General features: G+C 33.5%; 1 protein-coding gene across 1 annotated transcript; it reads right to left on the reverse strand.

Annotated features, from left to right (window-relative positions):
• Positions 1-4,064: 4,064 nt before the first annotated feature.
• LOC124823276 (sodium/hydrogen exchanger (DUF1218)) lies at positions 4,065-10,669 on the reverse strand. The gene is made up of 3 exons (XM_047295461.2): positions 10,425-10,669; positions 5,048-5,253; positions 4,065-4,724 (listed from the first exon to the last, which is right to left on the reverse strand). Exons 1-3 carry the CDS (start codon positions 10,524-10,526, stop codon positions 4,457-4,459), a joined length of 576 nt encoding a protein of 191 aa, XP_047151417.1. The 5' UTR covers positions 10,527-10,669; the 3' UTR covers positions 4,065-4,456.
• Between the last annotated feature and the right edge of the window lie 5,386 nt (positions 10,670-16,055).

Raw genomic sequence — 16,055 nt, forward strand, 5'->3', positions numbered from 1 at the left:
TTCCCGGGACAGATTCAGTGAACGTCATGTAATTTTATTCAATTTTCATGCGTTGAATGAACAATAAAAAGACCAGTTAAAAATTGAGCAAAATTATTGTGACCTTTTTTGAAAAAAAGTCACTTAATTCGTCCCCATCTTCACCCACTGATCCCATCCCCCTCCGCCCTCCACCTCCTCTCGCACCAGCTCCATCCTCATGCTTTATCTTCTTCTTACACAGTTCCATAGTCCTTCCCCGAGTCTTCATCTTCTTCTTCCTACATGGTTGAGGAGTGAGGGTGTGGGCATGAAATCTTGGTGCAATCTGGATTGGCGACGGAGGCAGAGGCGAAACGATAATGGGTGGTGGCTGTAGTGCGATGAAAGAGGGGGCGAACGATGACGTATTTGGAAAGGTGAGTAAGAGACAATAACGATTCTCTCTTCTCTCGCACAAATGCAAAATGCCCTAAATCAATTTTTTCCCAATTAAAAAAACCCTATCTTTAATATCCAGCTCAACCTCTGACAACGTAACACGTCACCACGCATACAATATAAAAATGACATGTTACCATTGCATTCTACCAGATAATCAATCCCTTAACTCTGTTTGTTTCTATTTAACGGAATGAATGATTTGGACTCAAAATTTAATAAGTGAGGACCATTTTCAAACACTTTTAAAACGAGGGACTGAATTGACATTATTCAACAAAACTGGGGAAAAAATAGACTATTAATTAGTGCCATCAAAATGGGTTGAAACCCGTTAGCCAACCCGGCTCATCACGGGTTTGAGTCGGGTTGCGTTGGAAAAAAATGCAAATTTTTTTATGCGAGCCAATTTTGACCCGGCTCATTAAGAACCCGGCTCACACGGGTTGAACCCGTGGTGGGTCGGGTTGGCTCACCAACCTACCTATTTCTTTTTAATTAAACTAAGGCTTAATTACCTACTTAGTCCCCATGTTCGGAGGTAATTTGCTGTTTAGTACCCGGTTTTAAAAATGTAGGCATTTGATACCTATGTTTTGAAATTTGTATCAATTGAATCCTACCCACTTAACGCCGTTATAAATCTAACGTTTTTCTGACATCAACTTTGAATTGTGGACGAGCGGTTGTGGACGATCGTCCCAACAGAGGAGGACGCTCGTCCAACACCGGAGGACGCTCGTCCAAACAGAGGAGGACGCTCGTCCAACAGTGGAGGACGCTCGCCAAACAGAGGAGGACGCTCGTCCAACAGTGGAGGACGCTCGTCCAACAGTGGAGGACGCTCGTCCAAACAGAGGAGGACGCTCGTCCAAACAGAGGAGGACGCTCATCCAACAGTGGCGGACGCTCGTCCAACAGTGGAGGACGCTCGTCCAAACAGAGGAGGACGCTCGTCCAACAGAAGAGGACGCTCGTCCAACGATGCTCGGACGCTCGTCCACTACCGCTCGTCCACAATTCAAAGTTGATGTCAGAAAAACGTTAGATTTATAACGGCGTTAAGTGGGTAGGATTCAATTGATACAAATTTCAAAACATAGGTATCAAATGGCTACATTTTTAAAACCGGGTACTAAACAGCAAATTACCTCCGAACATGGGGACTAAGTAGGTAATTAAGCCTTAAACTAATTATTCAAATCCTATTTTTTTATTGAAATCAAATTAATTAAATTAATTATTCAAAATGCACAACCTTTACTTAGCAATAGAGTCTTTCGCGTTGCTGTCTTTCCAAAAGTTCCCCTAGGAAATAAAACCCTAAGATTATAGATTGGATAATATTATAAATGGAGATAAAGAAGAAGATGCTTCAAGAGAGCATAATACTCAATTTAATAGATGGATAATTCAGGAATATATCATTTGTTTTATCTTATTTTTAGACCTATCTACAAGCATGACAGTTTTATCTTGTGCTATATATTTTTGTTAACGGCTATATGTAGTTTCTTGGTCAAACAGTTGTGTATGTCTCATTAAACTAAATTGGCAAAATTTTATGCTTGATAGCTTAGAATATATATAACAATATATTTCTTTTATTTCATTTTCTTTTATATCAATCGGTCCAATTATTAGTGTTTCAATTTGATCGATCAAAGTAACATGTTATAAGAATCTGAGAAGAAGAGGGTGAAAAAAAAGTTAATTAAGTGAGCCAATGAGCCAACCCGTTTAGTCCACCAACTCGTGGTGGGTCGGGTTGGATTCAAATTTTTTCAGTTTTTTAATAAATGAGCCAAGATGGATTGGTCTACTAAGTGACCAACCCGTGGTGGGTCGGGTTGGGTCGGACCGGGTTATCCGCTTTGACAGCTCTATTATTAGTCCTAAATTTTAAAATCTAGTTAGATCTTCGTTAGATTTTGAAAGTCAATACATCTTCATCGACTTTCGGAATTTGATTAGTTGTTCGTCTAATTTCAAAATCTGATAAATATTTTGTCAAATTTCAAAATCTAATAAAATTTATTTCGAAATCCATTAATATATAATAACAAATTTTGAAATTCGTTTAACATATTTGTTAATTTCTTTCTAATTTAAAAATTAATAAATATTATATTTAATTTAATATTGTAATATATTTTAATATATTAAATCATATGTTATATAATTATTTTTTTTTATCTTTATTATTTTTGTTTTTCTTAATTTTTATTATTACTATTTTTATTTTAATTATTTTTATTTTTATTTTTATAATATTACTATTATAGTAATAAAAATTATATTTTAAAAATTATTAAAATATAAATATATATTAAATAATATCAAAACTTTAACTTAAACTAGATTATTATCAAATTTTAAATTTTAAAAAAAAATTAAATTGATTTCGAAATCTGTTTAAAACTTTTTTTAAAAAAATTATTTAAAATTTAAGAAATATTTAATTTAATTTAATATTTTAATATAATTTAATATATTTAAATATGTTAAATCAAATTTTACATTATTATTTTTCTTTTTATTATTATTATTTTTGTTTTCTCTTTAATTTTATTATTTTTATTTTTATTTTTATTTTTTTTATAATATTACCATTGTAATAAAAATAATAATTATATTTTAATAATTATTGAAATATAAATATATATTAAATAATATTAAAATTATAAATTAAATTAAATTTAAAATTTAAAAGAAATTTAAAAAGTTTGTTAAACGGATTCGAAATCATTAAAATATGTTAACGGATTTTTAAATCCATTAACAAATTTATTTTAAATATTATTTTTATGGTTATAATAATTATATTAAAGAATAAAAATATAAAAAAATAATTAAAATAAAAGTAATAATAATAAAAATAAATATAAGACAATATTAATAATAATATAAAATCTATTCTATATTTTTAAATATGTTAAATTATATAAAAATGTTAAATTAAATAAAATATTTACTAATTTTTAAATTAAAAAATTAAAAAAGTTGTTAAATAAATTTTGAAATCCATTATCATATATTAACGGATTTTGAAATCAAACAAAGATTCAATTGGATTTCAGATTCTAAAATTTGTTAGGTGTTTTTTTAATAGAACATAATACGTTTTTTAAGAAAAATTAAAGATGAAAAAAAAAAACCTTGGAGATGCATGATGAAACGACAAAACGACATGAAAAATGAGAGGGTGACACGGAATGACTATTATTAGGCTGAAAAGACTGACTGTATTTTTTAAAAAAAAGAAAATTGATTGTAGCTTTTCTTTCTGATAATGGGCTGTGTGAATATTCTTCTTTTTTCCTTGTCATGAATTTCCTTTAATGAATTGGTCCTCTCACTATATATAACTCAATGAGTTGTAATAAATATTGAGTAAAGATGACTAACTGAATGAACGAAATACATTTTATTTTTAATTATAATGGATTGGATAATAAAAATTAATTCATTTTGGTCTATTAAAAATGTAACTAAAATTTCCCCTTATGACTTTATTTTACTTTCGGTTTTGTTGATTTTAGTAAATTATTATCATAACATTTGGAACATTTGCTTAAAAGAAAAAAAGTTAATTAGTTAACTAAAAAAAATATTTCTACATAAATGGGCATAATAAGTAATAATAATAAATACAAAAGAAACGATTAAGTAAAACAGATATTTTTATCGTCATTAATCTTTCTTTCATCGAAAGACTTTCCTAAGTAAATTTGACTAACAATTTGAAGCCTCCAACTAGCTCATCTTCATCTTTAAACTGGCTTTCAAAAATTCCAGTTCCATTTAGAGGGAAAGATAGCCTCAAAAACATTTTACACACTTTGAATATCAAGTTTATCTGAAAACCAACATGATGAGACCCTCTTTACCTAATTATAATATATATAGCTTGCTTCTGACCAGTAACATCCACATGAACATTATAAACATCGATTAACTAGGAAAAACCAAATGAAAACCACCGTTTTAGTGATAATCATCGAGACATCCATTGAAATTAAGACTAAATTTGTTATCATGCATATCCTGCCATTCCAACTGTTGAGCTCACCCGATTTGCCTTGTGAGAAACTGGTGTGGTAGTTGCCTTTGTGAAGTACATGTAGTAGTATACGTTCAGAATCATGGTTGCAACAATGAAAACTGCGCCAGCAACAAAAACACCTTTTCGCAAGGCTTCACACGAGAAGTTCTGAGCAAGAATCATTCCACGGTATTTGGTATGGTAGGCATTCTTGGTTGCACCTGCTATCAAACACGCTTCTGCCACCAGAAAAGTAATCCTGGGAATACATAAAAAAAGTGATCTTTATTCAATGAGTCATATTTTGTAACTTGTTGGGACCAGGTCTTAATACGAGTAACGACAAAAATCACATACTGCAGAGAAAAATGATATTTTTAAGTTGGTTGCTTGCAAAGTAAAAAATCACATTATGGGTTAAAACAGTCAAATCATAAGAGATGAGGCATATAATAAAATTTCCAAGAGACTTTTCACTTGAATAACAGAAGCATACATTTGAATCATATATCATTCGTACACAACATCTAGCTTCTTTGATGATGCATAACAAATTGTTGTGTAAGAATTTAGAATTCATACCAAGAGGAAAGAAAATATATAATGGACCACGCTCTATTTCCACCAGGTGTTAAGGGCCTCCCAAAGCACATGCACTTTGTCACTCCCATTAGCAGTGATTCACCTGAAAGAAGAAACAGGAAAGCACCCACTCCATAACCAGTCGCAACATCTGAACTGTAGCTGCAATATGTTTCATTTGTTTTCTCAATTTTGAACATGGTTCCCTGACGAGCAAAAAAAAAAGGGCCAGCCTTGTCAATGCAAATTAACAATAACATTAGAAACAAAATAGATACAGTACAACTTATTTAAGGCAAACAATGATTGCAAAAACTTAACTGAAGGGTAGTAGAGGTAAATGCAGCAACAACTATGTCTAGACTTTCGATTATGCAAGTGTGGCAGAGCTTTCTAGGGTGATAAATTCACCATGACTCTGAATTACAGAGCTGGATATGCTCTACAAAAGCGTTATTTTATAGTTTAACAAGAACTGCGGCAAGCGTTTAAAAGTGAGTTGTTTTCCAGGATCAGTTGCACTGATTATGGGGATTAGGAAAAGGACCTTCCCAAATAAAATTTAAAAAAAAAAAAAAAAAAAAAAAAACAGGTCACTAGAATTAAATACCAAGAACTAGCAAGATTGACAAACAAAATTCTTCAATGACAAAAAAGGCTCTATGTATGATAGGGATCTTTAAGATAAGACTATTGACGAAAATAACATGTTCAAGTCAAGGCATTTAGAGGTGGCTATCAATCTGGAAAGAATGCATGATAAGCAATTTTCTCATCAATTATATGCAATCCAACTCAAACTCAGACTCAAGCTCAGTCACACAATTAAGGTATGCTCCTTTAAAAACTCTTGAGAACAGACAATATAAAGAGTTTATGTCATATCATTCCCAACACAATTATTTTGGCGTTGTACTACTAGCCAAGAGGCAGAGAAAAAGCAAATGAACCCTTTAGGTGTTGTGGTTGTAACTGGGAAAAGATAACTCTTATCAGAAGAATATTTGAATCACATGAACAATAGGATAAGCTGTAGAATTCCCAATCATCTTATTATGGAATACACAGCTATAAGTAGGCTTAAATACAGTATTGTGACATAGTGAATGAAGTAACTAGAACATTTGCTTGTATTCTTGTTAAACTGAATCATAATGAATGAAGTAACTAGAACATTTGTTTGCCTTCTTGGAATGCCTATACACAAATCTTGATTGAAAGATTTGGAGAAGTTTGCCAGGAACCAATGGTAGAACTGATGCGCCTGCAACAGAAAGGCAATGCTACCGACTACCATACTGCATTTGATGCTATTGTTTCAAGACTTGACTTATCTGAAACCCATCAATAGACTTGTTTACTTGTTGGTCTACAAACGGAAATTCAAATGATGGTGAGAATGTTCCAACCCACCTTTGTTATGAAAGCTTTTTCCTTGGCCAGGATGTATGAAAATGCCAATGCCATGCACGCCAAACCATTGTCCAAAAACCTCAAATTCCACCCAATTGCAAAGCCGCTCTTGTTAACCCCTTCCACATCCTTGGAAAATTCACTAAACAGCTAACCCCTTCCTATATGAGTGAAAGGAGGGCTAAAGGTCTCTGTTACTTTTGTGATGAACCCTTTACCCTTGCCCATAGCCAAACCCACAAGAAACTACAAATCCATTTCATGGAAATAGCTCACAATTCTGACTCTGATCAAGCCCCCAAATCTAGTGCAACCCCTCCTGATTCACCTATTTCGAAACCAATGATTTATGTCAGTGCTTTGACAGGGGTAGCCAAGTTTTGGACCATGCGGGTTACAGTCATGTAAGGAAGAAGTCGCTGCACATTCTCATTGTTAGTGGGAGTACCCATAATTTCTTGGATATTGATGTAGTCCAGAAATTAGGGTACTAGATTGACAAAATAGATCCTGTTAGTGTCACTGTGGCTGATGAGGAAAGAGTACAGATTAATACTATAATCAAAGGGTTTTCTAGGCTTATACAATAACATGTCTTCTAGGCTGTTGTGATATGGTTCTTGGGATAGAATGGCAGATTACATTTGGGGATATCACATGGAATTTTGACAAGTTAACCATGGAGTTCACTGCTCAAAGAAGAAGACATGTTTTGCGTGGCAATTCTTCTACAAATATCAAAACAATTCGTAAGCCGCATATACCTAAGACTGTGGCTGCAGTAGTTCACCTTTCTATTTTGCAAATATGTAAGGATGAAGAAGGCTTGTTGTTGCATTCCCTGTCCACCCATGCTACATCTGCCACAATTCCTAACAGTATTGACCAGTTGCTACTTCAATATGAAGATGTGTTTGCAGTCCCCACTACCTCACCACCTAGAAGGCCGGATCATGATCACACTATTCCTTTGATGCAAGGAACTAACCCTATGAATAAGAGACTTTATCAGTATTCTAAGCAATAAAAGGACATAATAGATGAATTGGTACAAGATTACTTAAAAAGTGGGGTTATTTGAACAGCAGTAGCCCCTATAGCAGTCCAGTGGTGTTGGTCGTTAAAAAGGATGGAAGCTGGAGGCTTTACATTGATTACAGGGACCTCAACAAGAGTACCGTAAAGAACAGGTTCCCTATACCCTTGGTTGATGATCTATTGGATGAGCTATATGGCTCTAGTGTATTCTCCAAAATTGACTTACGGTCAGATTATAATCAAGTCAGAATGGCAAAGACAGACATACATAAAACAGCCTTCAAAACACATGTCAGGCATTATGAATACCATGCCTTTTCGCTTAACCATTGATCCTGCCACATTTCAGGGTTTAATGAACTCCATGTTTCAAGAGTATTTGACAAAGATCTTAATGGTCTCGTTTTATGACTTTCTGATTTACAGCAAAAGCATGGAGGATCATTTGCATCATTTACACACAATCTTGTCTACCATGCGCGCTAATGCTTTGGTAGCCAAGAAATCTAAGTGTTACTAGAGTAGAGTACTAGGGGCATTTTATCACGGGCAAAGGAGTCTCTACTGACTCCGCTAAGGTAGAAGCAGTGAGAAATTGGCCACTTCCTCAAACCCTCAAGCAACTGGGAGGATTTTGGCTTTGACGGGCTATTATAGTCAGTTTGTGCGAAGATACAGCACCATAGCCAAAACAAATGAATGACACGTTAAGAAAAGACAGTTTTTCTCGGTCAAATGAAGCTAAATTGGCATTTCAATGTCTTAAGGATTAGTTAAGCCAAGCGTGTGTATTGGCCTTTACGAAGACTTTTGTAGTAGAGGTGGATGCTTCAGGAGTCGGGGTAGGAGCTGTTCTTATGCAAGATCATCATCCTATAGCTTTTATCAGTCGAGGCTTGAATGTTCAACAACAATCATTGTCAACTTATGAGAAGGAATTACTAGTAGTGGTGTATGCAGTACAAAAGTGGAAGCATGACTTGTTACCTATGCAGTTTGTAATCAAAACTGATCACCGAAGTCTCAAGTATATTCTGGATCAGAGACTTTCCACAGCCTTCCAACAAAAATGGTTGGTAAAACTCATCGAATGACTTCATTTGAATTGAGAACCAAGCTGCTGATGCACTTTCAAGGGTTGAATGTGCTTCAATTTCCACACACCAACCAGATTCTGATCTACTATGGAAAATCAAAGCATCATGGCAGAATGATGATGCTTTACAACGGCTGATTGCTGAATTGACGAAATATCCTTCTTCATATAAGGATTTATCTTGCCAGTGGAGAATTAAGGGGAGGAAAGGGAAGCTGATCATTGGTAGAAAATTTGAGTTAAGAAGGGAAATACTTGATTGGTTGCACTGGCGGTCATTCAGGAAGAGATGCCACTTATCCATATCACCTTTCTAGTCAAAGAATGACATATGGAGTGTGGAACTAAATGAAAACCCAACCGCTGGTGAGACCTAACAAATTAATTAGTATAGGGTCTGAATGACTCTGATACCATTCTAAAGTATAAGAGAGAGAAACATTGAGTTGAAAGATGATGAATAAATAATATGCTCCAGTGCTGTGTTCTTTGTACAACAATTTATAAAGAAGTACTTTTTTTCCTCTCTCTATCCCACCACTAATTACATATCATACATAACCTTTCATTTCTCTTCATTCTAAATGTCTTGTTCAAATAAGATGTCTCTACTCGGTATTTTTTATTAACACAGAGAACGGTGTGTAACTCCATTGACTATACAGAAGGTCCAGCTTCTCTCTCTTGTTAAAAGTCATGTAAACTTCACTGTGTGCATTAGCACACCAAAAGATGACAATGCAAATTTTGGTTTTGTCTGAGTTTACAATCATCAGCCAAGAAATTTATAATTTATTATTAAAGAACTCATCCTGAATATATTGTTAATACAGTCTACTGAGTTGATAAATTTCACCAAATAATTTATTAAATCCCTAGAATTTGAGAATGGTTTTCATTAGTGTACACCTTACAGAAATATACATGGATCAACATGCTCTGCATTTCTTCTATTACTAAAGTTTTGGGAAAATAAAGAAATTGTTACAAAATACTTATATATCTGCTAATCAAATTCTTAACATTTTTACTATTTCGGTAACACAATAAATATAACCATTATTTCCATCTTCCGGTGACTTAATAATGTTGGAAAACAGTTTCCAGAAGATTTGTTTACAGAAAGGTTAAAGTTAGTATTATCTAAGTTTCAAAATTTTCACGGTTTTAGAGACATACATACCCACAAGGCCCAAACCCTAAACTCAATAAGCTCTAAATAAGGTTCCATCTAAGGACTTGCTGAAATAGAAAAAAAAAAGGAGGTAAAATAATTTTCTGGTAATCTAAATGAACTTCAGCACATCATCTATAAAAGTTACTCTTTAATGTAAGAAAAAAAATACATTAATAAAGAAAGATAGTGCTTAACATTTAATTAAAAAACATTTAAATTACTCTTCATTGAAATTTAATATAAAAATAGAGTACTAAAAATAAAACTTCAATTAAATCAATAATACTTTAGAGATTTGTTTATATTTTTTTTTCCTGTATCCAATACAGCGGAAGAAAGAGTAAATGCATTAGTTTCATTTACAAAGATAGGCGGAATTCATTAAAACTCGGTTCATTTCATCGTTTTCATATTCTTTATATGTGGTTATCGAAAAGCTTAGCGAAAAGATCCCAGGGAAGGCAACTACAAAACTCAGTCATAAATTTCGACATAGATCTATGTCAAATTGTGAAGCTACGACACAATTATCTTCGCCTGGAAACACTAATAGACTAGGGGGAAGGCAACTAAAAGCGAACAAAAGCAAAAAGAAAAAGAAAAAAACTAAAATGTGAGTGCATGTGTGGGAGAGAGAAAAAACAGTGGCTTACGACGCTTCGTCTTCTCTCTGCGGCAATGGCGAAGCCAAACGCAACCAAACTCAACACGACGACCAAAAGGTGGACCAGAGTGGACCCTCTTCCCTCTGCCATCTCTAGCTGCAGCGAAGGTCTTCCCTCTGCCAAAATGGGTTTGTGTGTGTAGCTGAGTTGAGAGAGAGTGAGAGAGTGAGAGAGAGTGAGAGAGAGAGTGAGAGAGAGAGAAGGTGCAGTGAAAAAAGTGTGAACAAAGTGAATGCTTTTGCTGATTCGCGGCCTAATAGTGTAAAGCGATGTTTGTTCAATAAAGCTTCTTGAGAGAGATGGAGAATGTTGGACTCACGCGTGATTACAGAGAGTGTATCATACGTTCCTTTTGGAGGGTAGAGAAGAATGATTGAAGTGGGTGTGTGACTCTACGAGAGATGCAATGGAGTGTCTGTTTTCACCACGCGCCTAGTTGCCGTGGTGTTATCATTTTCGAGGCAACAGCAATTTCCGTTTTTCAAATTTTTATTCAATGCTGTTTTATTACTTCTGTACTGGACTTCCCTTCTCAGTTACAAACAATGTACTGTTTTAAGTTTTACATTTTTTTCAAAATAAATTTAACATGTTCACTTTATTATCAAATATTAAAAGAAAATTATACTAATTAAAATATTTTTTAAATTTTAATTTAAATAAATATGTTAACGATTTTAAAATCTGGCTAACATATGTTAAATTAAAATTTAATAAATATTTTAATTGGTATAATTTTTTAATATAATAATTTAAACTAACATAAAAGTAAAATTTATTTTATTTGAATCAATTTTAATTTAACACAAATTTAAATAAATTTATTAAATATTTTAATTAGTTTAATTTAATATTTTAATATAATTTAGTGTATGTTAACAATTGGATTTGAAAATCTGCTTAACATTTTAAATTTTGTTTTAGATTAAAATTTAATAAATATTTTAATTAGTATAATTTTTCTTTTAAATATTCATTTGAATTAACATAAAATTAAATTTTTTATTTTGATTAATTTTAATTAATAAAAATTAAAATAAAATTTATTAAATATTTAATTATTTTAATATAATATCATATATGTTAATATTTTAACATATAATTTATTAAAACAAGTAAAATACATTAAAAAATTAAAAAAAAATAAAAAATTAATGAAATGTGAAATTCGAAATTCGAAATAAATATTCACCGAAATTTGAAAAAAAAAGAATATTGGATTTGGAATATTGGATTTAAAAAATGACACCGATATTATAGAATGAAACCAAATATTTCAGATGGTGTAATATGAAAAGTGAAAAATGAAATTTTTTATTTTTTATGAGAGTGAGGGGATTCATACAATAACGTGTTTCACCGTACATATTCAAGGGTTTCATCCATCACTTCCAAGTTCCAGATTTATCTTGTAATTAAGGGTTAAATATATTTTTAGTTTTTTATTCTGTTTTTTGTCCCTCTTTGAAATTTTGGTATATTTTGATCATTCTTTTTAAGAAAAACATAATTTTCCGTCCTCCAAAACAAACGGCTTTAAAAATCAAGTGAGGTGGCTAATGTCTGATCACGCTGGAAACTTAGAAACTCTCTTTCTTTGCAATGATTGCCACCTCCGCTTCTTTTTATCCCACGTCAGACTAGTTTTTTTCTCCCTCCCTTCACCACCAAACCTCCTCTCTCCTCCTCCCATCGGGAAAAATGTCGTTGGCGTCTCATAAAAAACAGATTTCCTTCGCCACCAAGATAGCTCTATTTCGTTCTTGTAGCTTTTAGTTCTCTGCAAAATCCTCCATGCTAGAATCAGAGATTCACGATTTACCGCGTCGCAACAACAAGTAAGACAGTCGCCCTTCTAACTTCACGATTTGTCATGACCTTTTGCTTTTTTCGATCAATTTACGTTTCAATCAGGGTTTTGGGTGATTTAATTGAATACTCCACTCATGCACAACCTTTTATTCTTAAATTTGACTGACTTTACCATTTTTCTCTCGGATTGATTGGGATTAGGGATCTAGCATGATGCTGCAGAGTGACAGTACCAAGAACTCCCTTCGGGAAGATACCGTTAAAGAAATCTCATTGTTTTTTCCTTTTAATTTTTTGGTTTAATACCCAATTTTGTTTCCCAGTTTCGTTGGCAAATCTCAATTTAATCCCTCGTTACAAAAGTGTTTGAAATAGGTTCTTACTTTTAAATTTTTGAGTCAAATTAGTCCCTTCCGTTAAATATAATCAAACGGAGTTAAGAGAGTGATTATCTGGCATAATGCAGTGGTAACGTGTCATTTTTATATTATTTTTATATTGTATGCGTTGACATGTTAAGTTGTCAAAGGTTGAGCTGGATATTGTCATTTTTAAATTGTGAAAAATTATATTGTCTGTTACTCCGTTCGCCCCACTTTCATCACACTGCAGCCACCACCCACTACCTTTTTACCTCTGCCTCCGTTCGCCCCCGCTTACATGACGTTCACTGAATTTGTCCTGGGAAGATGGGGCAACCAAATTTTGTCTTTGATTCACTTCCCAATTTGGGAACCTTCTCTTTCAGCTTCCCCTAAATCCAAACCTAGAAAAATTTTGAACCTTCTCTTTCAACTTTCCCTTTCAACTTTCAACCTAGACAGATCTTCTTCCCACCGAAAGTGTAGTAGCCGTGGGTGAGGTGGCCGCCGGAGGGGAGATCCAAACCCATGATGCGGTCGTGGGGCTGGAGCAGTGCAGTGTAGGTGGCGAAGTTGGCCGGAGAACCAGAGTAGGGTTGGACGTTGATGCCCCACCAGGATGGATCGAGATGGAAGGCCTCGAGGGCGCGGGAACGGCACAGGTTCTCAATCTGATCGATGAACTCGTTGCCACCGTAGTAGCGGTTGCCTGGCATACCCTCGGAGTACTTGTTGGTGACGGCACTCCCCAGCGCCTCTATGATAGCGAAGGAAGTGAAGTTCTCCAAAGCTATGAGCTTTATTCCCCGACACTATGGGCAGTTTGCAGCTTTGATTGGTGGCTATGGAGGTGCTCTGTGAGTTTGGGGTTTGGGTGAACGGAGGTGATGAAGTATTTGTATGTGGAGTGATGAATGAGTTTGGAATTTGTGGAGGTGGGGGAGACATATGTGATTAATAGAAAAGAAAATGCCCTAAATCGATTTTTCTCCAATTTCAAATACTTAATCTTTAATATCCAGTTTAACTTCTAACACGTCACTGTGCATATAATATAAGAATAACACGTTATCATTGCATTCTGCCACATCATCATCCCATTAACTCCGTTTGGTTATATTTAACAGAAATGACTAATTTGAATCAAAAATTTAAAAGTAAGAACCTATTTCAAACACTTTTGTAACGAGGGACTAAATTGAGATTTGCCAACCAAACTGGGGACAAAATTGGGTATTAAACCAATGCTTCTCTTTCGGATACCGATATCCCATATATTTTTTACACAGTTTTTTTTAATTTTTTATAAAGTAAATTATATGACATATTTTAATTTATTAAAAATAAATAATATTTAAAATTGATATGAAAAAATTAGATAATATTTTAAGTAGTTTTAAATTGATTAAGAAAAGTATAAAAAAATTAAAGGTTTAATCCTTTTCGACATCCCTATTTATGTACGAATGTCTCAGATGGGTCCTCGTTTTCTAAAGTGTATCAAAATGGTCCTTAATTTTGAAAATTGATATCAATTGAGTCCTTTCCGTTAAGTTGGCTGGACGGCGTTAAAAAAATTGATGAGTGGATGCTGAGATGACGAACGAACGCTCGTCCACCAGCGAACGAACGCTCGTCCATCAGCGAACGAACACTCGTCGACCACCGAACGAACGGTCGTCCAGTGTGGAACGAACGGTCGTCCAGCAGTAAGAGGTCGACGAGCGTTCGTTCTCTGGTGGACGAGCGTTCGTTCGCTGGTGACGAGCGTTCGTTCGCTGGTGGACGAGCTTTCGTTCGTCATCTCAGCATCCACTCATCAATTTTTTTAACGCCGTCCAGCCAACTTAACGGAAAGGACTCAATTGATATCAATTTTCAAAATTAAGGACCATTTTAATACACTTTAAAAAACGAGGACCCAATTGAGACATTCGTACATAAATAGGGATGTCGAAAAGGATTAAACCAAAATTAAATTATAAAACAAAATATTTACAAACTAAGCATCGAATTTTGATATCCGATGCTTTCTTTTTGCATATAGATATCTGATACATGGTTTTTATAGTTTTTTTTAATTTTTAATTATATTATTCAAAAATATTTATTTGATTATTTTAAAATATTTTATTATATTATTTCTAAATGTTTATTTAAATTATTTGTATGAATTTATTTAATTTATTAAAAATTGATAAATTTATTTAAAATTGATATAAAAAATGTAAAATATTTTTTAGTTAGTCTTAAGTATTATTATTTTGACCAATACCTATTGCACAAAAATGAAGAAAATGGGTTACCATATATGAGCGATTCAAATGTGCATGTAAGGAAAACAATGTACCTCGAGGGAACGACTATGAGGTATTTATATGTTTCTTCATTGACTACTCTCATATTCAACATTTTATGTCACCTTATCATATTCATAGCTCCTCTATCGTCATACAGCTTATGTAAAACATGTTGTATACTGTAATATAACTCTTGTACTTCAACATACCCCAAATCTTTAAGGGAATCTAGTACTTCGAAAAAACTTCATTTATCGGAGTCAATGTCGCAATAAACTATCTCCCCACCTATATACTTAAAAGACACTTCTTTTATCAAGGTCCCACCGTGGTGGACCACTACCTCAAACATTTCCTCAGACATCTCAATCCCTACCCTGCAAATGGAAATGGGGACAACTAAATTAACTTAAAGTAACACCTATGGGACCAATATCAACCCCTAAAATGCAAGAACTTTTTCCATACTTAAGCCCCCCAAAATGCGACAAATATAATCATATTTAAACACAAACCGACAACACATTACAAACAATTACAAATTTCACCAATTCAACACGAAAAACATTCTTAATGAAAGCAAATAATAAATTGTAGAAAATTAATCATTTCAACACGAAATTAAACCCTAACACCCAAAACCAAGAACAATAACATCAGGTTAACAACACTTACCTGACCAACGCTCTTGAAATTGTACCTTTAACGAATCACGAACTTAGTTTCAACACCAATTTGAGCAGATTCTTCGACCCCAAATCGCTAATTGATTTTAACCTAAATGTAATTTCATGTCTTTATCCCTCAATTGATTGTAACCCCTATGTTATAAATAAGTGTACAAGTCATTCCATTTTCGCCAAGAAGGCAAGTCTACCATTAGCATTTTTAATGCCGTAAGTAAAACGGACTAACGTGAATCGTTTTTACATAATATAGGACGTTTGTTAACTTAAAAAAAAATGAGAATAACTTTGAACAAACCCTACAAACCGAAGGACCAAAATTAGGTATTAAACCTTAATATAATTAAATGAAATCAAATATTTTTACTAAATATGATTTCATTGTTAAGTTACATGTTTAAAAAAACATTTACTATTTTTTATATAGCTAATATATGATTTATTAAAAATACATTAGTC

This window comes from Vigna umbellata, chromosome 7 (genome assembly GCF_029865625.1).
Source record: "Vigna umbellata cultivar VRB3 chromosome 7, Vumbellata_1.0, whole genome shotgun sequence".
In the NCBI taxonomy this organism is placed as follows: Eukaryota; Viridiplantae; Streptophyta; class Magnoliopsida; order Fabales; family Fabaceae; genus Vigna; species Vigna umbellata.

Bases quoted from the DNA above. Each gene is read 5' to 3' on its own strand.
- LOC124823276 (XM_047295461.2), bottom strand. From the start codon at position 10,526: ATGGCAGAGGGAAGAGGGTCCACTCTGGTCCACCTTTTGGTCGTCGTG. The intron at 5,254-10,424 runs GTAAGCCACTGT...TTTGCTCGTCAG, and splicing joins CAGAGAGAAGACGAAGCGTC to GGAACCATGTTCAAAATTGA. The intron at 4,725-5,047 runs GTATGAATTCTA...ATGTATTCCCAG, and splicing joins ATATATTTTCTTTCCTCTTG to GATTACTTTTCTGGTGGCAG.